This window comes from Falco cherrug, chromosome 9 (genome assembly GCF_023634085.1).
Source record: "Falco cherrug isolate bFalChe1 chromosome 9, bFalChe1.pri, whole genome shotgun sequence".
NCBI classification, from domain to species: domain Eukaryota; kingdom Metazoa; phylum Chordata; class Aves; order Falconiformes; family Falconidae; genus Falco; species Falco cherrug.
The window spans coordinates 28,778,568-28,802,210 of record NC_073705.1 but is presented as its reverse complement, the minus strand read 5'-3'; the positions used below and the strand labels follow the sequence as shown (position 1 = coordinate 28,802,210).

Here is a 23,643-nt window from a genome sequence, read left to right as displayed (position 1 = left end):
GGTGTCGCCCAGCGTGTGTGCACTCACCCACGCACCTCGGCATCCCCAATGCACACCCTCAGCATAAGCAGGCACTGTGATGGCACTGCTGGGTGATACCAGCTGTTGTCAGTTGCTGGTGCTCCAGTAAGGACAGCAGCCTGGGTCATGGCGTAGGTCAGCAGCGTCCCTTTGAAGCCACCGAGATTTATGTGTGCCCTGAAATGTTTTGCTAAATCAGCACCACCACGCTGGGGCTGGGACTCTTCTTGCTAACTGTTGCCATGAGCATATGTTGCATTTTACACATGATCTACTTGGCTGTCCAAGCAACAAACCTCTCCAGCTTTAATGTTTTGGGAAGCATCTGCATCTCCTGGGAGGGAAGGGGCTGGGGCCAAAGCCTGGGGTCAGCACAGCGCTTTGGTAAGCCTTTCCTGGCAGGGGAGCAGTGTGAAGCTTTGTTCCCTGGTCTGGCAGTGTTCATTTTTGCTCTTTGCTGTGTGTATGTGGTGGACAGGCAGAATTTGTTGGTTGAGCTCATGTCGCTGAGGTCTATGGTGTGAGGCACTCAGCACATCATGATGCCTAGCAGTGTGCTGCCTTGCTGCAGCAAAGGATTGTTTTGTCCTTATATATATATATGTGGGCTTGGCAAGGATGAGCTTTGATCCATTGCTTTCACTAGTGCTGAGATAATAAGAAATGCTTGTGCGAAAAACTCAGGTGGGAATAGGGACACTGTCTTAAGGGAAGTGATTGTTTATTGTTGCTTGGATCTCAGTGGATGTGACCTGGTGTATCATCCTGCCTGTCAAGAGGTGCTGAGGACCCTGGTCCCTTCAGGAGCACCATCCCACAGCCAGGAATTACATCACCCCCTCCATAGGTGGTATGTAAGCAGGTGATGGACACAACAGGTATATGGCCCTTGTGCAAGGGAGGGGTCCCCCAGGACCAGGCAGCCTGTGTGACTCAGAGCACAGGGACCCTGCAACTGCAGGTGGGGACGTGAGCCCCGCTTTCCAGCTGGCTGGGGTAGAGGCACACATGAAAGCGCATTTAGAGGCCAAACTCCTCATGTCACCCAGGAGCAATGAGCCCTGCACAGGGCACGAGAGGCCGGTGGTGGCTTTCAGGCTGCTGTGGTGGCTAGAAGGATACCTGGATCTCCTCATCTCTAGGGCTGCTGTAGGGACATCTCCCTGCCTTTGCACAGCACTTCACTGTGCCACAGAGATGTCTCCTGTGCTGAATATAGGTTGCTGCCACCATCCTTGTCCCCTCTGGCTGTACCATCCCTGTTTTGTGCACCCCTGTCCTCAGTGCCCATCAAGGCTGTCTGGGTTGGGAGGCAGTTTCTGTGGCTGCAGGTTGCGGTCTCCCCCAGCATGCTGTGGGCTGCGGCACCCGGAGCCAGGAAGATAATGAGATCTTAATAGTCCAATTATATCCCATCGATTTACTCAGCACGTAATTGTTGGTGGCTGGGGCTGCCTGATGAAGCGCTCGCTCCGGCTGCCAGCGGGGAGGGCTGTGCTGTACCGCCCAGCCTGCGATGCTCTTTGCAGCAACCAGCTGTTCACCCTTGAACCACTGCAGGAGCAGCCCCCCCCGACTTGCTGTACCCCCTTATCAAGAGGGGCAGGGACGAGAGTGGCAGGCAGAGAATGGAGCGGGGACCCTGGCACCCTGCCCTGGCTGGGCAGGGGGTGCTGACATCGGGCTGACCCCAGGCTGACATCCCCGGTGGGTGACGGTCCTTGCCAGCTGAGCAGCAGCTGAGCCATCGGCCGTGGCTGGCAGCCTGCACTGGGCAGTGTGGTGACTACCAGAGGTTTGCCCAGCTGGTCTGGCAGCAGAAGCCAGCTCCCGAGCATCCACCTGCAGGTACTCCTTGCGACAGCATGGCATTGCAGGTGCATGTCTGCGCTTCTATTCATTTCCCTTTTGAGCTGATTGTGGCTGGAAGTCCCATGGACTAACCACACCTGATTTGAAGGAGTCATTTTTAGCTGTGATTTTAAGCCTGCCTTTGTGATTGCGCTGGTCATCCCTTGCTCTGGTGTCGTGAAAAGCAGTGAATAATGTTCCTTTTCCCCCTCACTGTGCTGCTTTGGACCCTGTTCCATCCCGTCCCTTTTCTCTTTCTGGCTCCTTCCAAGGTGCCACTTCCAGAGACCCCACCATCACTTTCCTGAGTGTCAGGGTCTCATGCTGAGCCCACCATGCTGCACTCTGGTTTGTTTGCATCCGTGCAAACCCACCTTGTCTTGCGCAAACACCATCAGCCCTGGGGGCTGTGGTCACAGTGGGTAGCAGACAGCAGCAGGCAGCATGCAGGCTCCCAGTGACCTTGGGGATGGTGGAGTGACGCAGAGGTGCAGGAGGTGGGAGGTCTGCCTCATCCCCCTTGGCCAGGATGGAGTGTGCTGGCAGCTGGGCCAATGGAGCCCATTAAAAATCAAACAGCCTGACATAATGCTGGGGGCACGCCACGGGAGCCTGAACTTGAGATGGAGCTGCAGGACCCCACTCAAGCCAGTGCTGGGGATGGGGACAGGTAACATGGCAGACAAAATCCTGCCTCATTACCCCAGCATCCTACTGATGCAGCAGTGGGGCAGCTGCCCCCAACCTGTGGCAAGCAGCTTCCCTTCAGGACCACCCCTCCTTGGGCGCTGGGTCCTTGCATCACTGTGGACTTGTGTCCATCACCTCAAGTGGATCATACAGCTGGGACACGTGGGTGATGCTTGTTTCCTCCAGCACGGGGCTGTGGGTGCTGACGCTGCACAAACAGTGGGTGCAGCTGCTCCTCCCCTGCACTGAGAAACACCAGCACAAAACCCTGGGGGGGACTGTGGGCTGTTGACCACTAATGTGAGTGCTCATTAGTGTATCAATCTTGGGTAATGCGGGAGTCTTTCTGTCCCTTTGCCATTGTCACCTATCAAGCAGTGGAGGTGGTGTGTGAACAGCCGTCAGCTCTGCCCATCCCTCTGCCCTGGGCAGCTGTGCTGGGACAACCCCTACGTGTGGGCTGCTTAATAGCTGCTGGTGCTGTGGTCCTTGCTGGTTAGTCCCTGGCTGGCCCTTTTGCTTCGGGAAGTGCTGGCTGCACCCTGGCACAGCCTCCTCTGGCACAGCGTCAGTGAGGCTGCGATCCAGGGAGCAGCTATCCCAGCCTGAAACAACGGTGCTGCCCAGGGCTGCGTGGCTTTGGTTGCAAGGGCACTGCCTTGCCTGCTTGAGACTCGGTGGACGGTTGCTGTGGCTGAGCTGGTACCTGCAGCAGCTGGTCCTAGCGCGGGTGGAGAGTTGCTGCTGAGGGAGGCACCCGGCCTCTGAGCGGGACCTGCCATGCATTTTCAATGTGGGAGCAGCGGCCTGGCAGCAGCTGGGGGCTCAATGCCTTTGATCTGTCCTAGTGACTGGGAGGGGGTCCGGCAGACCTCCAGGTGCTAAGGAGTTTGCAGCATGGAAACCGGGTAGGAAACTAATTAAAAGGTGGGAGCAACCCCCTGTGCTTCACCCGCCGGCACCCGGTGCTGGGCACGCAGATGCTGCTGGGTGGAAAGCCACTGGCCTGCCACTGTGTGCTGCAGCAGCCCTCGCTGGCGCGGCTGGGACACCACATGGGCTGCAGCTTTCGCCTGGACGAGGTGCCCTGATGGCTGCCGACGCTGGGTGAGACGTCCCTGCGCAGCGAGAGCAGAGCCAGCCCCGGCAGGTGCTGCCAAGCTGGCCGCCTGGCGAGGGGCGCGCTGTGCCGGAGGGCTGCCAGGCCGCCCCAGCGCTCTTGGCAGGCGGTGGGGGACTTGGGGATGCGGGGCCAGCAACACTGGGAAGCAATTACCTCCCCGCTGTGTCCGGCCCTAATCCCCTCACACGGCGTGTGAGGAGCCGGCTCGCCAAACAAGGCTCAATCAGGTTAAAGTGTGAAGTCAGGATTAGCCGAAAGAATGAGAGCGTGGTAATAGCCCCGGCCTCCCTGCCCGGCCGCCGCAGCCCGCCGTGGCCCCCTCCCTCCGGCCGCCCGCCGGGCTCTTGCCGGGGAGATTAAGGCTGCCGGGGTTTGTTTGCCTGAGTGGGCTCCCCACTGGGAAGCCATGTCGAACAGTTTTGCTCGGTCGCCCCGCTAAGCGCTGGGCAGGGCGGCGTGCTGGGGGGTTGGCTCCCGCTGCCGAGCCCCTGCCAGCCCAAGGGAGCCGAGCCCCCGCGCCTGGCTCCTGGCCGAGGCTCCCCAGGGCCGGTGGCGCTGGGGCAAGGGCTGCTGGCTGCCAGCAGAGCCAGCACCGGGGGCACCTCCAGACTCGCCACAGATATAGAAACGCAGAATCGTAGAATCATTTAGGCTGGTAAAGACCTTTAAGATCATCGAGTCCAACCATTAACCTGGGACTGCCAAGCTCACCACTAAAACATGTCGCTAAGCTCCACGTCTATGTGTTTTTAAACACCTCCAGGGATGATGATTCCACCACCTCCGTGGGCAGCCTGTTCCAGTGCTTCACCACCCTTTCCATGAAGAAGTTTTTGTTACTATCCAATCTAAACCTCCCCTGGTGCAGCTTGAGGCCGTTTCCTCTTGTGCCGTCACTTGTTATCTGGGAGAAGAGACCGACCCCCCCCTGCCTGCAGCCCCTGTCAGGTAGCTGTAGAGAGCGATAAGGTCCCCCCTGAGTCTCCTTTTCTCCAGGCTAAAGAGCCCCAGATCCCTCAGCCACTCCTCACAGGACTTGTGCTCCAGACCCTTCACTTCATTGCCCTCCTCTGGACACGCTTCAGCGTCTCGATGTCTGTCTTGTAGAGGGGGACAATCACTGCCCTAGTGCTGCTGGCCACACTGTTTAGGATACAGGCCAGGATGCTGTTGGCCGCCTTGGCCATCTGGTCATGGTGCTGGCTTACATTCAGTTGGTTGTCAGCCAGCTCGCCCACGTCCTTTTCTGCCCAGCAACTTCCCAGCCACCCTTCCCCCAGCTTGTAGTGGGGTTGTTGTGACCCAGGTGTGGGACCCAACAACGATCATGCACACAGTGGGGCAGGGTAGCAAGGTATAAGATCGGAGCAGGGACGTCTCCAAAATCCCAATCCCTAACCACTGCCATCCACCACACTGCCTAGCCAGGGAGGGAATTGTGTGGACATAGCCCAGTCATCAGGCTTTTAGGGGACATGGAAGGAAAGTGGGTGCCTTCCTTCTCCCCGTTGCTCAGCTGTGGGCTGGAGCTGGCTGCTGCTAATTAACAGGCAACTGCTGGGTTGGAAACCTCTGTGGGAGGTGAGCCTGGGGACAAAAGGGGTCTGGGATGCGGCTGGGCCAAGAAGCAATGGAAATGCAGAGGGTTCCTGGGAGCAAGTGGGGGTTCTGCTTTGCAGACAGGCTGCTGAGAGCTTCCCGTTTGGGCATGCATGCCACCACGGAGGGTCTGCCCAAGCACAGATGTCTATCCTCTGGTACTTGCAGGGTGGAAGCTGTGTGTTTCCCCCATCATCTGCTCACCCCTTGTCATCCTTCCCCCTTTGCACCCCCAGGACTACCAGAGCCCTCTGTACCCTGGGCCGTGCAGGGAGAAACTCCAGCGGCTGCGTTCCCACAGCACAGGGATGGGAGGACATGGCACTGTGGATGGGCCAGCTGCTTGGGCATCCCCTGGCTTCAATAACCAGGAACCCCTAAACTTGGAGCTTTAGGAAAATACCTGGAAGTGAAACTAGAAAAGGCAGAAAGGACGGTTGTGACAACAGGGCAGGGGCTGCTTGCTTTCCCCTTCCTCTTTCTGTGCCTGTCCGCCGGCTGGTTCCCAGCAGGGCTGTCAGACCTGTCAGTGCTTGCGATCACCACTGCAAGCTGGCATGCCACATGCGATGGCAGTGACATGCTTGTATTTGGCGGGGTGCGAGGTGGCACCGGCGCAGCCGCCGAGGGTGCCGTAAGCCACGCGGTGGAGCGAGGAGAAGCCGTGCCATCTGCTGTTTCTTCGGCGCCAAAGTGTAAAGCAAACATAGCTGGGAGCTATGAAACACCAGGAGGGAAGGGGCCGTGCCTTGTTCCAACGCCGGGCCTGAGGATCCCGCAGGCAAAGCATGTGTTTGTCCTGGTGCCGTCAGCTGTGTAACTGTGCCGGCAATGTAAGCCCAGCACCAGGGCCTTGCTGAAACCCTCGCATCCAGCGTCTGTCCCTCTTGGCTTCAGTACCCCAAATGGCAGCACTTCATTGGTGACTGTCATGAAAAGCTGTGAAGGGGAGAAGCCTTGCAAAGTCAGTTGCAACCTTCTAGCAGTGTTTCCTTCACGAGCTGTAAGTGAGCAGCTTGCAGACAGACGCCTGGATTTACTCCCCGGGTGCGCTGGGACTCCCATGTGCTGTGAGCGGAGAAACACGAGCAAAGTTCCATGGGGGAAGCAAAAAAGCTGCGGGCAGGGTCTGCCTGGGCAGGCATCGCCAGAGCTGGAGCGGGGGGTGCAGAGCACTGAGGCATGGCGGGCGCTCCCATGCTTGGCCCTGCTGTGACCAGTTTAATGTTGGAGGACAGGCAGCTGCTGGGGGGAGTGCGATGCGTTGGATGCATTGCTAGCAAGAGCAGTGAACTTCATTTGGGGGTTTCTGGAGGGTTTTCTAGGGCATTCTGTCTTCTAGGAGCCCAAAGGGAAAAGGGGATTTAGGGCAATGCTGCGTTTTTCTGAAAGGTCAGTGCAATTCCTGGGGGTCCCCGGGCTCATTGTGTCCCCAGCAGAGGATGGGGAGAAGGTGTCTGCATCTGAAGGGGTGCTGGGGTGTCAGAGCTTGTGGCAGGTGTCAGCTCCTTCCCCTTTGGAGAGTGCGAGGTGACCCTGATCCCTTCAGGGCGGCTCGTCCCAGAGCCCTGTGGGGGGCCGGGGCAGGCTGGGCCGGGCCGTGCGGAGCAGGCAGCGCAGGCAGCGCAGGCGGAGCAGGCAGCGCAGGCAGCGCAGGCGGAGCAGGCGGAGCAGGCAGCGCAGGCGGAGCAGGCGGAGCAGGCAGCGCAGGCGGAGCAGGCAGCGCAGGCGGAGCAGGCAGCGCAGGCAGCGCAGGAGCGCAGCAGCCCGGGCCGGGCAGCCTGGCAGTGCCGCCGCGCGGGTAGCGGTGAAACTGCGCCGCCTGCGCGCCCGGCTGCTCGCAGGGGAGCTGGGCCCTTCCAGGGCCGGCATCTCCCTTCCCCTGCCCCAGCAAGGGTGCTTTGCCGGCTGCCTTTGGTTCCTCAGGAGCGACCCAGACGGATGCACCAGCTCCCCTGCTCCCTGCACGCTGCGTGGGGCATCACTCCAGTGCCCTACGGCAGCTCTGTGGTGGCTGGGCATCCCGCTGGAGCGCTGGGGGAGCCCACTGTCCCTGGGTTTTCCTTCTCCTCCTGCAGCTGTGCCAGAGATGCTGGTGCTTCCCTCTGGGAACATTCCCCATTGCAGCAGTGAAGCTTTTGGCCAAGGTGAAGTCCCAATCTGGAGATCTCTAGGTCTCTTGCAAGCAGCTTGTGGGTTATGCCGAGCCTGTTTTCTGGGGGAAATGAGGGCCCAGGGAGCAGCGTGGATGCTGTGCCTCCATCCTGACCCAGCCCAACTGCTCTGGGATATCAGTAGTGAACAGGCTCCGTTATGTGGAAGCATAGCTGGTAAGCAATGAGTGCGAAATGCTGGCACCCAGGGACACCCCAAACCACCTCTTCGGGTGGGGATGGGGGTGTCTGCGTGACCTGTGTAATGCTGGGGAGTGCTTAATCAGTGCAGGATGCCCTGGTCTTGCTCCTCATTCCCCCAGGGACTTGCTGCATAGGACAAATGCCACATCATGCCTCAGTTTCCCTGTGCCAGGAGGGAGCTGTGGACATGTTCTCCTGCCCCGTGGGTGGCTGGAGCAGGGCTGCACTGGCATGGGGCTGGGAGCAGGCAATGCAGGAGCCTGCCAAGCTCAGAGGAACTCCTGGCCCTTGGGGTGGGAGAGGGAATAGCTGCATGGGAGCCGTGGGGCACAGATACAATAGGCAGGTCCCCCCAGGGATGGAGTGAGCTGAGCCAGTCCACTCAGACCCTACTTGCAGTGAGATTTTTGGCTATCATGGTCATTCAAAGCCAGCCCAGGTATGGTGGAGGATCTGACCTGCTGCAAGCCCTGCAACACAGAACTGGCACTGGCCTAGCATGCCCCAGCGTTGCAGAGCAGGTGATTACACAGACGGTGCTGTATAGTGATGAAGTAATTAATGACCCGCTTATTTGTGCCCTCTAAAGTGCAGGGCAGGCTCCATGGGAATGCCTGCCGGAGCCCTGGAGCCGCTAAGTGTAATTACCAGTTAATCAGCAGGGACCTGTAATTAGAGCAGTCAGAGGGTATTTAAGTACGGAGGATTTTCCCAGAGCTTTGCCCTGCTGTTCTGCTTATTAGAGCTGGGGACAGTAGTGCCCGGGGAACCCCAGCCACTTGCAGCCACCATGGATGGAGCCAGACTTGCCTTGGGACAGCCAGCAGGCCAGTGGGAAACTGAGGACCTGAAGCCAAATTACAGTTTCCCAGAGCCCCTGAGGGATCACTGGGTGCTGGGGCATGCCCCTGCCTGTGGATGCCCTGGTCCCATGGGGCACAGTGCTTTGCAGGCGCTGCTAATTTTCCTTCCTGCCTCTTTCTTGTGCAGGGACCTGAGCGAGAACTTCATCCAGGCCATCCCCAGGAAAGCTTTCCGCGGGGCCACTGACCTCAAGAATCTGTGAGTCCCGGCAGGGATGGGAATGAGGGAGTCTGGGGTCAGGTTCTGTGGCAGGAGGCATCAGGAGCCACCGGTCACTCTCTGCTTGGCCTGTCCCAGCAATGCTCCCTCTGTCTTTCTCCTGCAGGCAACTGGACAAGAACCAGATCAGCTGTATTGAGGATGGGGCTTTCCGTGCCCTGCGGGGGCTGGAGGTCCTGTAAGTGGCCAGGGGCCAGCTGGAGCCTCCATCCTGCAAGCCCCATGAGGGCTGAGGGTGTCCTTGGGTGCTCCCTGTGGCACTGTAGGGACATCCCCAGTGTGCCATCTCTCCCTGGCCCCGAGGAGGGACTGAATAGGGGTCTGGTGCCACAGCTGTAGAGCTGTGCTCCAGGGCCTGATCCTGCCCCAGGGGTCCACCTGGTTGCAGCTGGCTGTGGAGGGGAGAAGCCTGGAAAAGGCAGCAGGTCCTGCCCAGGGGTTCGGGCTGTCCCCATCTCTCACCTCTCCATCCATGCACTCTGTGCCGGGGGGTGGGTGGGTGCTGTTGCCCCCAGGAGTTCGGTGCTCTCACACTCCCATTTCTGGCCTGGCTGCCCTGACTTTCCTCCCTCTGCCTTCCTGCAGGACCCTGAATAACAACAATATCACTTCCATCCCTGTGTCCAGCTTCAACCACATGCCCAAGCTGCGGACATTGTGAGTCCTGGGGCTGTGGGGGTGGTAGGGGCCCCCTAGGCTGGAGTGGGCTGTCCCCAGCTCTGCTGCCAGTGCCAGCGGCCCAGCAGTGCTAGGACAGCACTGTGGGGAGGGGATGGAGGGGACACCCTTGCAGAGCATCCCTAAGCACTGCCAAGCTGGTGGCCTCGCAACCAGCACAGATGCTCTCAGGCTCCTCCGTGTCCCCCTGTGTATGTCCCCAGCCTTTGGGATGAGCTAGCAGTGGAGTAGGCAGGAGCCATCCTCTGGCCACTGACTGCCCCATCCACCCACAGCCGCCTGCACTCCAACCACCTCTTCTGCGACTGCCACCTGGCCTGGCTCTCGCAGTGGCTGCGCCAGCGCCCCACCATTGGGCTCTTCACCCAGTGTGCTGGCCCAGCCCAGCTCCGCGGCCTCAACGTGGCTGAGATCCAGAAGAATGAGTTCAGCTGCTCCGGTGAGGGAAACAGGGGAGGTGATGGGAGCCAGGGCAGGGCCAGGGGTTGGGGTGACAAAGCTTGTCCCACCAGTGCAGCCCACCTCCGCTCCCTGCCATGTGCCTCAGCTCAGAGCCTGGATGCATGCTGTGGGCTTGGCTCAGGTCAGCACTGTCCCTGGTGTGGGGACACCACCACTCTATCAGTGTGACAAAGAGTGCATCAGTCTGCCCTTGGAGCTGTGTGCCTTTTGCACAGGGTTGGGGCACACAGGACCTTGTGCATCCACTCAAGGGTGCCACGAGCTGTCCCAGCACGCTGGGCTGCCACCAGGGTCCTTGGGGTGCTGCCACCCACCTGCCTGGCCCAGCTCTTTGCAGTTGCCATGGTGGCTGCTTTCCTGGCAGGACAAATGGACCCGTCACGTGCCCAGCTCTGCAGCCTGTCCTCTGGCTCCTGCCCAGCCATGTGCACTTGCAGCAACGGCATCGTGGACTGTCGGGGCAAAGGGCTGACAGCCATCCCTGCCAACCTGCCTGAGACCATGACAGAGATGTGAGTACAGCCCCACATTGTCACTGCCAGGCTGTGGGTGGCTCAAGGCAGTGGGGCATGGGGGCAAGCCCCACAGGTCAGCCACCCCACGGGGCAGCAGGCTTCCTTGCTCTTCTACCATACCGCCCAGATTTAGCTCTGGATTTAGCTGCATTAAAAATGCAAATAGAGAAATAATCGCCTTAAGGGAATCCAATTATGGTGCAAAGCCCCTGCTGGGACAGTGCACAAAGCACATGGGAGGCAGCAGGTGCCCCCAGACCCAGGGTGCTGGTGGGGAGGAGGTGGTCCCCCCAGCCCAGCCAGCATGGTATCCCCACCCATGGCACCCCTCCCTGATGAAGAGAGCCCCAACCGCAGGCTGCAGGTTGTCCCTGGGTTGAATGGTGCCACTCCAGTGAGGTAATTTACAGTAAGCTTGGGGGTGTTGCAGACCCCCAGCCCTGTCAAAGGTATGCTGGGGCTCAGCCAGGCCTACATTCCTCATCTCTCCCACTTCTCTTTGCAGACGTCTGGAGCTCAACGGCATCAAGTCCATCCCCCCAGGTGCCTTCTCCCCCTACAAGAAGCTGCGAAGGATGTAAGTGTGCAGCTTCTACCTGCTCACCCTGAATCCCAGCACCCTTTACCCTGCTGGCCACTGCTATGAGCCTGCAGCCCCGCACTTAGACAGTCATGGGGCACTTGCCATGACATGGGTGCCCCACATGGCAGCACTGGGGTGGGGTCTTGAATACCCCCAGCTCTGGGTGCTGGGGGTGCTCCCCTGGCCCAGCAGGAGGATGAGGTTATGGGACGAGAGAAAAAGGGACCAGGCTACCTTCTCGCTTTGGGTTTCAGAGACCTGAGCAACAACCAGATCTCAGAGATCGCTCCTGATGCCTTCCAGGGGCTACGCTCGCTGAACTCCCTGTAAGTGCCCACACTGGCATGTGTGGGGTGGTGTGGTGTGGATGCTGTGGTCCCGGAACCGTGCCCCACACTGCTCCCCCCCATCTCTCTCACACCAGCCTTTCTCTCCCAGGGTGCTGTACGGCAACAAGATCACGGACCTCCCCAAGGGTGTCTTTGGGGGACTTTTCGCCCTGCAGCTGCTGTAAGGCACCAGTGGCTGGGTAGAATGCGCTGCAGGGACACCGGGAAGCAGGGCTGTGGTGTCCTCAGCGCCCATGGTGCATTGAACAGGGTCCCCAGGCTCACCTCCCTCCCTCCCTGCCAGGCTCCTCAATGCCAACAAGATCAACTGCGTGCGGGCGGATGCCTTCCAGGACCTGCAGAACCTCTCGCTGCTCTCGCTGTACGACAACAAGATCCAAACCCTGGCCAAAGGCACCTTCACCTCCCTGCGGGCCATCCAGACCCTGTGAGTGCCCATACCAGCTCTGGTGCCTGGGTGGGTGGGCAGCTGGAGGGAAACATCTCAGTGGGTAGCCAGGGCTAGAGTTGGTGGTCACCTGTTGCCCCTGCCAGTGTGTCACCCACTGTCCCCGGCACAGACACCTGGCCCAGAACCCTTTCATCTGCGACTGCAACCTGAAGTGGCTGGCAGACTTCCTCCGCGCCAACCCCATCGAGACCAGCGGCGCCCGCTGTGCCAGCCCCCGGCGCCTGGCCAACAAGCGCATCGGCCAGATCAAGAGCAAGAAGTTTCGCTGCTCAGGTGAGAGCTGTTCCCATCCCCATCATGGGTGCCCTGTGGCACAGCTGTCCTCAGCCCTGCCCCAGCCTGGTGTCCATACTCTCGGAGTGCTGATGTGGGTTTTTTTTCCCCACAGCCAAAGAGCAGTATTTCATCCCAGGTAAGAGGAGGAGCTGGATGCATGTGTGCATGGGTGTGTGCATGGTACCCTTTTGTACAGGCTGCCGGGGGGGTGGTCGTGCCAGAGCCCTGTGGTCTGGCACAGCAGGACCACACTGCATTTCCCGTCATTTCTGGTTGCTGAGTTCCCAGGTGCTGCAGTAACAGAAGCACTGGGTACCAGGATGTGTTGCGGCATCTCCCATCATGCCACTATTAGGATGGGCACAGAGGCACCCCCAGGGTCCAGCTCTGGTTGCAGGAGGGGAGAGGTGGTGGACGGCACAGTGCCCCTTCTACCAAGGGCAAATATCCCTTCAGATAAGATGCTTTGGGCATGGAGAGGAGAAATATGTGTGCAGTGGCTGGGATGAGGGGAGCTGGGGAAGAGACCGAGACCAGCTGGGGGTTTGGGAGGACCAGAGGAGGGGAGGGCAGGTGCAGCCCCCTGTGCCTCTGCCCACGGGAGCCCACCCACGCTGCCCTTGCTGGCACACAGGGACGGAGGATTACCAGCTGAACAGTGAGTGCAACAGCGACGTGATCTGCCCCCCGAAGTGCCGCTGTGAATCCAGTGTGGTTGAGTGCTCCAACCTGAAGCTCACCAAGATCCCAGAGCGTATCCCACAGTCCACAGCGGAGCTGTAAGAGCCTCCTCCTTCCCACCCTGCTTTCTTTCCTGCAGCTGGAACATCACCAGTGCTCAGGTTTGGCTCAGGGTTTAGTCTGTACCAGGCCCTTTGCAGCCACCTCCTGAGCTCTTTTTCCTGCTGCCCACCCCAGGCGCCTGAACAACAATGAAATCTCCATTCTGGAGGCCACTGGTATCTTCAAGAAACTCCCACATCTGAAGAAAATGTGAGTATCAGGCACGCGCAACCCTTCAGGAGTGCCTGGGGGCTGGGATCCTGATGCCAGGGCAGCCTGGGATGTGAAATGGGGGGCACGTCCCAACTTGAGGGTCCCTCAAGGGACTGGACAGCACAGGGTGCTCAGTGGGACCTGGGGAGGCAGAGTTCAGGATGAGGTTGGGGCAGAGCCCTCATCCCAGCCTGCTTTCCCCTCTCTGCAGCAACCTCAGCAACAACAAGGTGTCAGAGATCGAGGATGGGGCATTTGAAGGGGCATCATCTGTCAGCGAGCTGCATCTCACTGTCAATCAGCTGGAGTCTGTGCGGAGTGGCATGTTCAGGGGCCTGGATGGGCTGAGAACCCTGTAAGTCCCCACATCCGCTGTGGGCACAGGAATGGGAATGTCCCTGCTCCTTCCTTCCCTGCCCTGTCTGCGAACCTGGGCTGGTGCTGTGTGCATCACTGCAGGACCAGCTTGGGAGTGCCTTATCTATCTGCTGGCTGTATCCAGAGTTGTGGGGGTATTTTTTTGCTGCTCAGAGACTAGCCTGGGCTCATCCTGCTGCCTGGCAGCAAGGTCGGCACCACCTGGGCACTGCCAAGGTGGGTTTCCCCTGTGGCACCTGCCTGGGTTGTTAGGTGCCCTCCTCCCCTTCCCTCCACAGGATGCTAAGGAACAACCGCATCAGCTGCATCCACAACGACAGCTTCACGGGGCTGCGCAACGTCCGCCTCCTCTCCCTGTATGACAACCAGATCAGCACCATTGCACCAGGTGCCTTCGACACGCTGCAGTCACTCTCGACGCTGTACGTCTTGGGCCCTCGGGGGATGCTCCCAGTCTGTCCCCATCCCATCATGGCAGGGGGCTGCAGGAAGGTTCCCTTGTTGGGCGGCTGCTCAGGCGATACCCTTGGGCTCCCTCCCACGCGCAGGAACCTGCTTGCCAACCCCTTCAACTGCAACTGCCAGCTGGCCTGGCTGGGGGACTGGCTGCGCAAGAGGAAGATCGTGACAGGGAACCCACGCTGCCAAAACCCTGACTTCCTCCGGCAGATCCCTCTCCAGGATGTAGCTTTCCCTGACTTCAGGTGTGAGGAAGGTAACTCATGGGCCCCACAGTGCTGGGAGTGAGGGGGGACCAGACAGCTCCTCCTGGGCTGGCACCATGCTCCCTGTCCCAGCACCATCCCTGCTCCTGGGATGTTTGGCAGTGCCCTGCTACAAGCCGGTATCTCAGGGGGTTGCTCAGCCCATTAATGCCCTACTCTAACGATGCACGAGTTTCCCTTCCTGGTACCCAGCCCTTAGAACTGCACTGAAATTCCCACAAACTGCTCTGAAGCCAGGAGAGGAGCTGGTACCCACTGCACTGCGTGGCCCTTGTGTGTAGGCAGGTCTGTGCTAGCAAACGCTGTGCCCCCCGTGCTGGCAGGATCAGATGTATAGGCAGAGCCCACCCAGGATTCATCCTGCTTCTTCTCTCCTTCCCTTCTCAGGCCTGCACACGTGCCGGAGCTGGGCAGATGGAGTAGGCAGGGAGCGTGTGTGTTGAGAGAAAAGCCTTTTTTAAAAAATCTTTTTAATTTAGAACAGCTTTTGAGCCCTCTGGAAAATATTTACAAACAAATCATCGTTTCTTCTGCTTTCCCTCCTCCACCACGTCAAAGACTGAAGGGTTGCATCCTGCGCCTTTCCTAATGGTGTGAGATAACATACGGTTGTCCCAGGGACGCCTCTCCTGTAGGAGCCCAGTACAGTGGCAGGGAACGGGGAAGCAATGCCATCTCCTCCGGCTGCTTAGCACAGGCACCGCTCCCTCTAGCCTGTGTCTGGGAGATGGTTGAAGGAGGTTATTTCAGAAGGATTGGCAGGGCTGAGCCCTTTCTTCTGCACCCTCCTCTCTGCTGTCCCTGGGACTGCATTTTTGCTTGAAAATGGTGAAAATCAAAGCAGCCTTGAGCTGACTGGTTGCATCCATCCTGGCGGGGCAGGCAGTTTCTGGGTGCAGGAATGATTCCTGCATTGCTGACTCTGTCGGGCTGAGGCTACTGCCTGCAAGCAGGTTGCCTGCAGTGCCCTGCTTTCGGGGCGAGGGGAGATGGTCAGCATGGGAGGGGAGCAGTCCTAGGCACTGCATCCAGCCTCATGCAGTGCCCAAGGGCTGGGACCCAGTGAATTTGTGGCTCTCTGTGCCTGATGCAGGTCAGGAGGAGACCAGCTGCATCCCCCGACCCCAGTGCCCGCAGGAGTGCACCTGCCTCGACACTGTTGTCCGCTGCAGCAACAAGCACCTCAAGGCCCTGCCCAAGGGGATCCCCAAGAACGTCACGGAGCTGTGAGTGGTGGGCAAATGCCCGGATTCTCCTGACCACCAGCAACTTTGCAGCCCTGGGTGAGGGGTCTCCGCTGTGGGGTTGCGGATGTTGGGGCAGAGATGCTCCCTCCCAGACCCCCATCCTGGCCCAGTAGTGGGGGCAGAACCCCCACCTAGCCAAGGGACCTCGTCCAGCCCTGACCCCAGCAAGGGGCTCCACAAGAGCCTCTCTGCCAACTCAGCGCTACCGAGGGTGCTGTGCAAGAGGTGTTGTCACCGCAGCTGCATCCCTGCTCTTTGGCCCTTGCAAGGGGGCAACGTAGGACAACCACCCCCTGCAGCTGTGGTCCCCGTGCAGCCCAGGGCGCTGCGGTTCCCAGCAGCCTGCCATCAGCAACAGGGATGGGGCCACCCTGCCTCTGCCAGCTCCCGGGCCCCTTTCTGCCATGACCTCTCACCATGCTGCAGGGATGCTTTAGGCAGGCCCAGCTCCAAGCACACGGGCAACAGAATGTGGTTTGCGTGGGGTCAGCCACCCGTCACTGTGGGTGTCAGGGAGATACCCACGCAGCCATGCTGGGTCTGAATGTGTGGGCACCGTGATGCCCATTGCTGCAAAAGGGGCTCTGCACTCGTCTGGGATGGGGAAGGCAGCAGTCCTGTGTGCAGGGGGTGTAAACACTGGTTGTGCACATACATATGTATACCACCCCCTCACACCCCTGCGCTGTCTCGCACACCCCTCCCCTCTCTGCATCCTCCGCTCTCTCTCACACATGCCTTGGGAACAAATGGTTACAGCCACCCACGCTCACATTGGATGTGTAAACGCAGCACATGGCTGGCTGTGCTCGCACACGCAGGCTGCTGGGAGACTGCCTCTGGGACCTACATGCAGAGCCCCCGGGTGTGCTAATGTGCTCACACGCTAGCTCCCCTGCCAGCCCAGGGGTCCCTTGAGAGCCCCATGGGCCCCGGGTGCAGGGGGGGAGGTGATGCTGGAGATGCTTCTTGCAGCTTGAAGTCCATGGGGATGCACGGGAGAAACAGGAGGGCAGAGAGAGGGACTTCCTGCTTCTCAGCCAGCCCGAGACGCTTTTGTTCTCCCTTGCAGCTACCTGGATGGAAACCAGTTCACTCAGGTCCCGGGGCAGCTCTCCACCTTCAAGTACCTGCAGCTTGTGTAAGTAGCCAGGAGCAGGAGCCCAGGCAGCTGGTCCCACTGCTGGGACCTGTGTGGGTGAGGACAGGGGCTGTCCCCATGGACCTCGGCCTGGCAGTGTGCAGGGACCCCTGACATCCCTCTGTGTCCTCCTTCTGCACCAGGACACAACTGGCTGATGGTGATGCTCAGCCTGGGGATGCTCACAGTCTCTGCTGGCACTGGCCATGGGGCAGAGCGGGGACAGTGGTGTTGCTGCTCTCATCCTGTGTGGCAGCCCTGCTCTTCCCTTGGAGGCTTTGCTGCTGTTTGCACCTGACTGCAGCTGAGCACGGCACAGGGAGCAGCAAGGGGTGCAGGGTTCAGCTGGCTCCAAGCTCTGGGGTTTCTGTTTTCCAGTGATCTGAGCAACAACAAGATCAACTCCCTGAGCAACTCCTCCTTCACCAACATGAGCCAGCTCACCACTCTGTAAGTACAGTCTCGGCGGCGTGCCACACTGGGCTGCAGCCCCGCCAAGCTGTAAGGGGCTCTTCCTAGGGGAGCTCAAAGACTGAGGGGTTCTGGGGACACCGAAGTCTTCCCTCTGTGCCTGGGTGAAGCTTGGTTTGAGCTAGAGCTCATACAGGGGGGGTGTGCAGCCCAGGGTGGGCTTCTTGCGGCACACAGCAGCACCCCTGGCACTGTGTTGCCTCCTTCTTCCCTTCCACAGGATCCTCAGCTACAATTCCCTGCAGTGCATCCCTCAGCTGGCCTTTGAGGGCCTCCGCTCCCTCCGGCTGCTGTAAGTATCTGCCCATAGCCCTGCTCATGGTCCTGCTCAGCCCCTTCTCTGCTGCTGCCTGTGTCCCCAGTGCCCACTTGGAGCTGGGTGCAGGTAGGCAGGCAGGGCACAGGCTGCGGAAGGAACAAGGGGAGATGCTTCAAGCCTCTCAGAGCACATGGCGCTTTTGCAACAGTGTGGTGGGGTCCAGCTCTGCCACCCACGCTTGGACCCATGGGGTAGGGGCAGCACAGCCGGTCACAGTCCTTGCTGCCCATCCTGGAGCCACAGGCATCGCAGGACCCTCTCTGTTCTCTGCAGGTCTCTCCATGGCAATGACATCTCCACCCTCCCTGAGGGCATCTTTGCGGATGTCACCTCCCTGTCCCACCTGTGAGTATCTCCTGCTCCAGGGCACAGGGCTGGACACAGGCTCAGGAGATTTTTAAAAACCACGGGGCTGAGCTGCCTCCTCTCCTCTTCTCTGGGCTGGTAAATTGGGACAGCATTTGTGGGGCAGTGCCATGCCATGCCTGCCCTGCCCATGCTCAGCCCCCAGGGCTAGATGTGCAGATGAGCCTCCCAGTGCTGCTGTGATGTCCCTGTGGTCCTTGCTGGAGGTGGCGTGGGTTCCCTGTCCCTCCCCCCAGCTCCCTGGGGTCCCCTAACATGCAGGTCAAGCCATGCAAGGTGCTGGCACAGCCATGGGTTGGTGGGGGTGCACTGACCCATGCCAGCATGTCGTTAGCCTCCTGCTAGGACGCTTCCCTGCAGCAGCCTCCCCAAATCTGTCATTAAGCATCCTGGTGGTGGTCTTTCAGCCACTCTTTGAGGGAGCCTGTACCCCAGGAGCACAGCCCCATACCCACCACCTGGGGCGGGGGTTCTGCTTTGCTCACGGTCATTTTTTGGTCCTGTCCCTGTCCCTGTCCCTGCTAAGCTGTTCCCAGCCACCCGCCAGCGGCTGGTCCTGCTCCTGGCATCCTGGAGGTCTCAGGCTGTTCCTCTAGCCTGCAGAGAGCACCTTGATTTCCAGTCCTGCTCCCTGTGGTTTTTGGGAGCAGCACTGCTCCGTCTGGTCTTCCCCGGCCCTTCACTGATTTCCTGTGCCGAAGCGTGGAGCTGCCGCTGCCAGCCGGCACTGCTGGTTCCCGCAGGGCTGAGCTGTGTCACCAGCCGGCGCTGTCGGTGCTGTAGGACCAGGTTTGTCGGCCCCGGTGGATCTGCTGTCCCTACCGCCTGCCTTCTGGGCTGCCATCTCCTTCCTTCGTCACAGGTGTCAGTTGCGCTGGCCCTCCATCACCACCGACAGTTGCAGTGAAGGAGGAGGCAGAGGCATCCAAACGCAGCCTCCCACGTCACCTGCTGCTCCCTGCCCTGCTCTGCGGTGGAGCAGAGCAATCCTACCTCCTCCTCTCTCAAAACAATTCCTTGCTCTCCCCCAACGCTGTCCCCATGAGCTCTGGCTATGACCTGCTGCTTGTCCCCAGCAGCCTGCTCACATGTCCATGCCCCGCAGCTCCTGTGCAGTGGTCTTGTTGCTCCTGCACATCCTCAAGGTGCTTTGCTCTGTTTGTGCTGGGCCCAGGCAGCTTTGTCCAAGTGCTGGAGAGGGACTCCCAAGGATTTCTGTGTGGGCAACGGGGGGAGAGTCCCAGCACAGAGCCACAGGGCACTGTGTGGGCTGTGGGGCTGTCAGCGGGGTGGTCTGACTGGGCAGTGGTGTGAGGCTGTGTGCCCCAGTCCTCCCACAGCACCTCTACTGAGTCCAGAAATGGAGGAGCACTGGGTCCCCCCATTACATGGCAGCACAGCCAAGTGACAGAGTTGTGTCCAGTCCCAAGGTCTCCAAGCTCGGTTTCCTCTGTGGGGCAGTGGGTGCAGTTTTGCCCTTCCTCCCGCTGCAGAGCCATCGGGGCCAACCCCCTGTACTGCAGCTGCAACCTGCGCTGGCTCTCCAGCTGGGTCAAGACGGGCTACAAGGAGCCAGGCATCGCCCGCTGTGCTGGGCCCCCGGACATGGAAGGCAAGCTGCTGCTCACCACCCCTGCCAAGAAATTCGAGTGCCAAGGTGAGAGGTGCCTGTGCCGTCTGTCTGTCCATCCATGCCCTCCTCAGGCAGGGCAGCAGGCATCACAGGGAGCCAGGCTGCCTCCTGCCCCGTGCCTGGCAGACCGATGCTCTGTGAGTCTGGGGGACTCCAGCATTTCATCTGTTGAAGTGCCTTGTGGAGGAGGGGGACGGGGATTCTTCTGTCCCCTTACCTGGCTGGTGGCAAATCTCTGGTGACTGAACAAACTCGTGGCTGTCCCATTGCCTGGTGCACAGCCCTGTGGCAGGGCAGGCTCCACTTCAAGCCACAGCTGGGGCTCTGCCTCCCATGTCGGTGCCCACAAATGAGCACCTCCCCGTTGCTCCGCACTGGTGGTCATCTCTGTGCCTCCTGTCCCGCAGGCCCTCCTGCCCTGAGCATCCAGGCCAAGTGCAACCCCTGCCTCTCCAGCCCCTGCCAGAACCAGGGCACCTGCCACAATGACCCTCTCGGCTTCTACCGCTGTGCCTGCCCCAGTGGCTACAAGGTACCCTGGTCCCAGGGGTCCCCAGCACAGGGGGATGTGTCCCTGCAGAGGGGAAGGGGGCAGTGCAGGGGCTCTGCCTTGCCCCTGGGGCTTGCTGCATGCAGGACCATGTCCCCTCCCTGCACGCCACAGTGCCCTGCTGAGCAAGATGGGGCAGGGAGAGCTGGGCATGGTGCTGTGGCACCCTCCTGGCTCCTACCTCTTCATCCTTCCCCAGGGCAGGGACTGCGAGGTGGCACTCAGCGGCTGCTCCTCCAACCCCTGCGCCAATGGGGGAACCTGCCAGCCTCAGGACGGGGAAGGAGCTGGGTTCAGGTGAGTGCTGGATGGGAATCCGTGAAAGACAGGTGTTTGGGCGGCAGCGTGGAGCCCTGGCATCCCATGGAGATAAAGTCTGATGCTTCCTTCCCCTCCTGCATGCTCCCTTGGACATACAGCAGGGGTACTGCATTCACGTGGCAGCTCCAGCCCATACTGCCTGCTCTCTGCAGCCCTGCTTGCACTTCTGCCAGCACAGCGCCAGCAAGGCTGACTGCTGGCTCCATCCCCTGTGCCCCCCAGCCCTGCAGACTCCTGGGCTGAGGGCATGGTGGGGAGGGGGGGTTCCCCCCTCCATGAAGAGGCAAAGGGCAGTAGGATTTGGGGCTGGGGTCCAGCTGCTGCCGCAGGGCTGACTGTGGGTTGGGGCAGAATGTGGCCCTGGGGTCGCTGCCATTATCTGCAGGTCTGCTGTGCCCCCACACAACCCTCGCTACCCTGAGTGCTTCAGGCCATTCCGGGAACTGGGGTGCGATTAATGGCTGAAAATAGATGGCAGGCTGGGGGGTGAGGAGGTGGGCTGTGCAGCTGCCTAGACCCACACACTGAGTGGCCTCAGCCCGTTGTCATGGCAATGCAACATCCTTGTATCATGATGCCACCCGCCCCTGTGCCCGGTGTTCAGCAGGGAGGCACTGAACCCTGCTGGGGGGCACTGAACCCTGCTGGGGGGCACTGAACCCTGCTCCTCAGAGCCTCTCAGTGTGCAAGCATGCTCAGTGCCAAGGTCCTGTGCTGGTTGCTTTTGGGGAACCAGCTCAAAATGCTGTGTTTCCCACCCCCTGATACTGCCCTGTGCCCCACGGCAGGTGTCTATGCCCGGTGGGCTTTGAGGGCCTGAGCTGCCGCACCACTAGTGACCCCTGCAAGGAGCACAGCTGCAAGAACGGGGGCTCCTGCGTGCCCAGTGCCACCAACTACACCTGCCTGTGCCCTGCCCGCTACACAGGTACCTGGAATGAGGGCTAGCCATCCCCAAACCTTGCAGGCCTGGTGAGGGATGTGCCCAGTGCTTCTCCCTTTCCAGCAATGAGGGCTAATAGCTCTTCTGCCTGCTGTCCCAGTGCCCATCACCATGGCCTCTGGGTCCAGCCGTCTGGAGTCTGGGTACACCCAGCTGAGCCTTCATACCCTGGGATGCCCTTGGTTCGGCCAAGAGCTGCCTCTGGTGGACCAGAGCCCTGTACCCACGGTGGTGCAAGCTGTGGGCTCGGCAGCTCCCTGCCTTGAGCTGAGCCCCCCGTGGGCTCCCTCTGCCCCATGGGGACTGGGGCTTCCCTTCTGGTCCTGGAGTTGCTAGGCACCCCCTCCTCTGCCCTGCAGGGGATTTCTGTGAGCAGCCGCCGGATTTCTGCTCAGCCGAGCTCAGCCCATGCCAGCATGGCTCCACCTGTGTCTCCACCAGCCAGGGGCCCAGGTGAGCCCCCCCTCCCCAAATTGCTTTCTTCTGGCTGCCTGGTGGGGGAGATTTGCTTTTGGGGGGCTGCAGCTCACAGGCTGGGGACGGGGCATGGGGTCGGGGGGTGCCAGGAGGAGCAGGCACCCACCAGTACAGAGGGGGGAGGAAGGGGCGGCCATGAGCCCCCCACCTGCCCCAGGTGTGAGTGTGTGCCCGGCTACCTGGGGAGCAACTGCAGTGAGGACTTCAACGACTGCCAGGACCACCGATGCCAAAACAACGCCCGCTGCCTGGACGAGGTGAACGGCTACTCCTGCATCTGCACCGAGGGCTACAGGTAGTGCTGGGAAGATGGCAGGGCGCTGGGGGTGGTGTGGTTGGTTACGTGTCAGTGTGCAGGAGGGACCAGTCCTGGCTACCACATCTGTTCATCCATCCATCCATCCATCCATCCATCCACCCATCCATCCATCCATCCATCCTCTGCAGTGCTAGAGGGAAGAGCGGCACTGGGTGGTGGGTCTCTAGGGATGGAAGCTGGGGGGAGACAATGTCCCTGGGGAGGGACCCCAGGGCAGGGCACGGCATCCCTCTGATGCTGCTGACTGGAGAGCTTCCATGGGGATCCCAAAACAAAGGCGGTGTTGTCAAAGCCCCTGTCAAAGTGGGCAGGGGGTAGGGCACTTTCCCAGCCCCGTGCCCAGCAGCACCCTTGGCCCCACAGTGGCCAGCTCTGCGAGATTCCACCCCGCACCGCCAGCCAGCCCGGCCCCTGTGAGCGAGCAGAGTGCCAGAATGGGGCACCATGTGTGGAGAGGGGTGCCCGTGCCCTCTGCCAGTGCCTGCCTGGCTTCGGTGGCCCCAAGTGTGAGAAGCTGCTGAGCGTCAACTTTGTGGACCGTGACACATACCTGCAGTTCACTGACCTGCAGGACTGGCCCCGAGCCAATATCACCCTGCAGGTGAGGGCTGGGGAGCATGGGGGCATCAGGGGGGTGGGCACTGGGGATGCTGCCCCAGGGGTGTGGGCTTCCACCTCTCCCCCTGCCAGGTCTCCACAGCTGAAGGCAATGGCATCCTGCTGTACAATGGCGACAGCGACCACATGGCCGTGGAGCTGTACCAGGGCCACGTCAGGGTCAGCTATGACCCCGGCACCCACCCCAGCTCAGCTATCTACAGGTATCTGCCACCCATTCCCCACTAACCAGGGACCACCCCCCCATTGCATGGGCTTGAGGGGGTCCCCAGTGACCCAGCCATCCCCACCAGCGCCGAGACCATCAACGATGGGCAGTTCCACACTGTGGAGCTGGTGACATTCGACCAGATGGTGAACCTCTCCATCGACGGTGGCAGCCCCATGACCATGGACAACTCGGGCAAGCACTACACGCTGAACAGCGAGGCGCCCCTCTATGTGGGCGGTAGGACAGGGGCCTGGGGGGTGATAGTGGGCGTGGGGCGCATCCGGCTGTGCTGATGGTCCTGCTCTCCCTAGGGATGCCTGTGGATGTCAACTCGGCTGCCTTCCGCCTCTGGCAGCTCCTCAACGGCACCAGCTTCCACGGGTGCATCCGCAACCTCTACATCAACAACGAGCTGCAGGACTTCACCAAGACGCGGATGACGCCGGGGGTGGTGCCAGGCTGCGAGCCCTGCCGCAAGCTCTACTGCCTGCACGGCATCTGCCAGCCCGCTGGCACCCAGGGCCCCGTCTGCCACTGCGAGCCCGGCTGGGACGGGCCCCACTGCGACCAGCCCCGTGGTGGCCCCTGCCAGGGGCACAAGTGAGTGCCCCCGCCCCACTGGCTGCCCCACGGCAGTGGTTCTGCCCCATTGGCTGCCCTGCAGCGACCTGTCTGCCCCGTTGGCTGTCTTGAAGCAAGGCCCCTGCCCCATTGGGTACCCCACAGTGACCCACCTGCCCTCCTGGGGCTTTGGCCACCCCGCTTCATTGGCTGCCCCATGACAACTGCCCCACTCCATTGGCTCATTGGCTGCTCCTTCTTCATTGGCTGCCCCACAGCAACAGCCTCACTCCATTGGCTCATTGGCTGCTCCTTCTTCATTGGCTGC

The 23,643-nt window shown here is 60.6% G+C and overlaps 1 protein-coding gene across 2 annotated transcripts in view; it reads left to right on the top strand.

Annotated features, from left to right (window-relative positions):
- The window catches only part of SLIT1 (slit guidance ligand 1), a 65,182-nt gene that overhangs the window by 38,419 nt on the left and 3,120 nt on the right, over positions 1–23,643 (top strand). Inside the window, exons 5-35 of one of the 2 annotated variants that reach the window (XM_055721294.1) lie at positions 8,632–8,703; positions 8,831–8,902; positions 9,310–9,381; positions 9,678–9,841; positions 10,229–10,376; positions 10,885–10,956; positions 11,217–11,288; positions 11,401–11,472; positions 11,596–11,739; positions 11,873–12,036; positions 12,152–12,175; positions 12,674–12,818; positions 12,958–13,032; positions 13,247–13,390; positions 13,692–13,835; positions 13,962–14,128; positions 15,232–15,364; positions 16,458–16,526; positions 16,905–16,976; positions 17,218–17,289; positions 17,590–17,661; positions 19,176–19,339; positions 19,723–19,847; positions 20,065–20,162; positions 20,975–21,114; positions 21,489–21,582; positions 21,764–21,901; positions 22,289–22,526; positions 22,616–22,746; positions 22,837–22,991; positions 23,066–23,354. In XM_055721294.1, the coding sequence (XP_055577269.1) occupies positions 8,632–8,703; positions 8,831–8,902; positions 9,310–9,381; positions 9,678–9,841; positions 10,229–10,376; positions 10,885–10,956; positions 11,217–11,288; positions 11,401–11,472; positions 11,596–11,739; positions 11,873–12,036; positions 12,152–12,175; positions 12,674–12,818; positions 12,958–13,032; positions 13,247–13,390; positions 13,692–13,835; positions 13,962–14,128; positions 15,232–15,364; positions 16,458–16,526; positions 16,905–16,976; positions 17,218–17,289; positions 17,590–17,661; positions 19,176–19,339; positions 19,723–19,847; positions 20,065–20,162; positions 20,975–21,114; positions 21,489–21,582; positions 21,764–21,901; positions 22,289–22,526; positions 22,616–22,746; positions 22,837–22,991; positions 23,066–23,354 (3,741 nt within the window). Of the gene's footprint in view, positions 1–8,631; positions 8,704–8,830; positions 8,903–9,309; positions 9,382–9,677; positions 9,842–10,228; positions 10,377–10,618; positions 10,779–10,884; positions 10,957–11,216; positions 11,289–11,400; positions 11,473–11,595; positions 11,740–11,872; positions 12,037–12,151; positions 12,176–12,673; positions 12,819–12,957; positions 13,033–13,246; positions 13,391–13,691; positions 13,836–13,961; positions 14,129–15,231; positions 15,365–16,457; positions 16,527–16,904; positions 16,977–17,217; positions 17,290–17,589; positions 17,662–19,175; positions 19,340–19,722; positions 19,848–20,064; positions 20,163–20,974; positions 21,115–21,488; positions 21,583–21,763; positions 21,902–22,288; positions 22,527–22,615; positions 22,747–22,836; positions 22,992–23,065; positions 23,355–23,643 lie in introns of those variants that run through there. The other variant, XM_055721295.1, reaches the window with a different exon arrangement.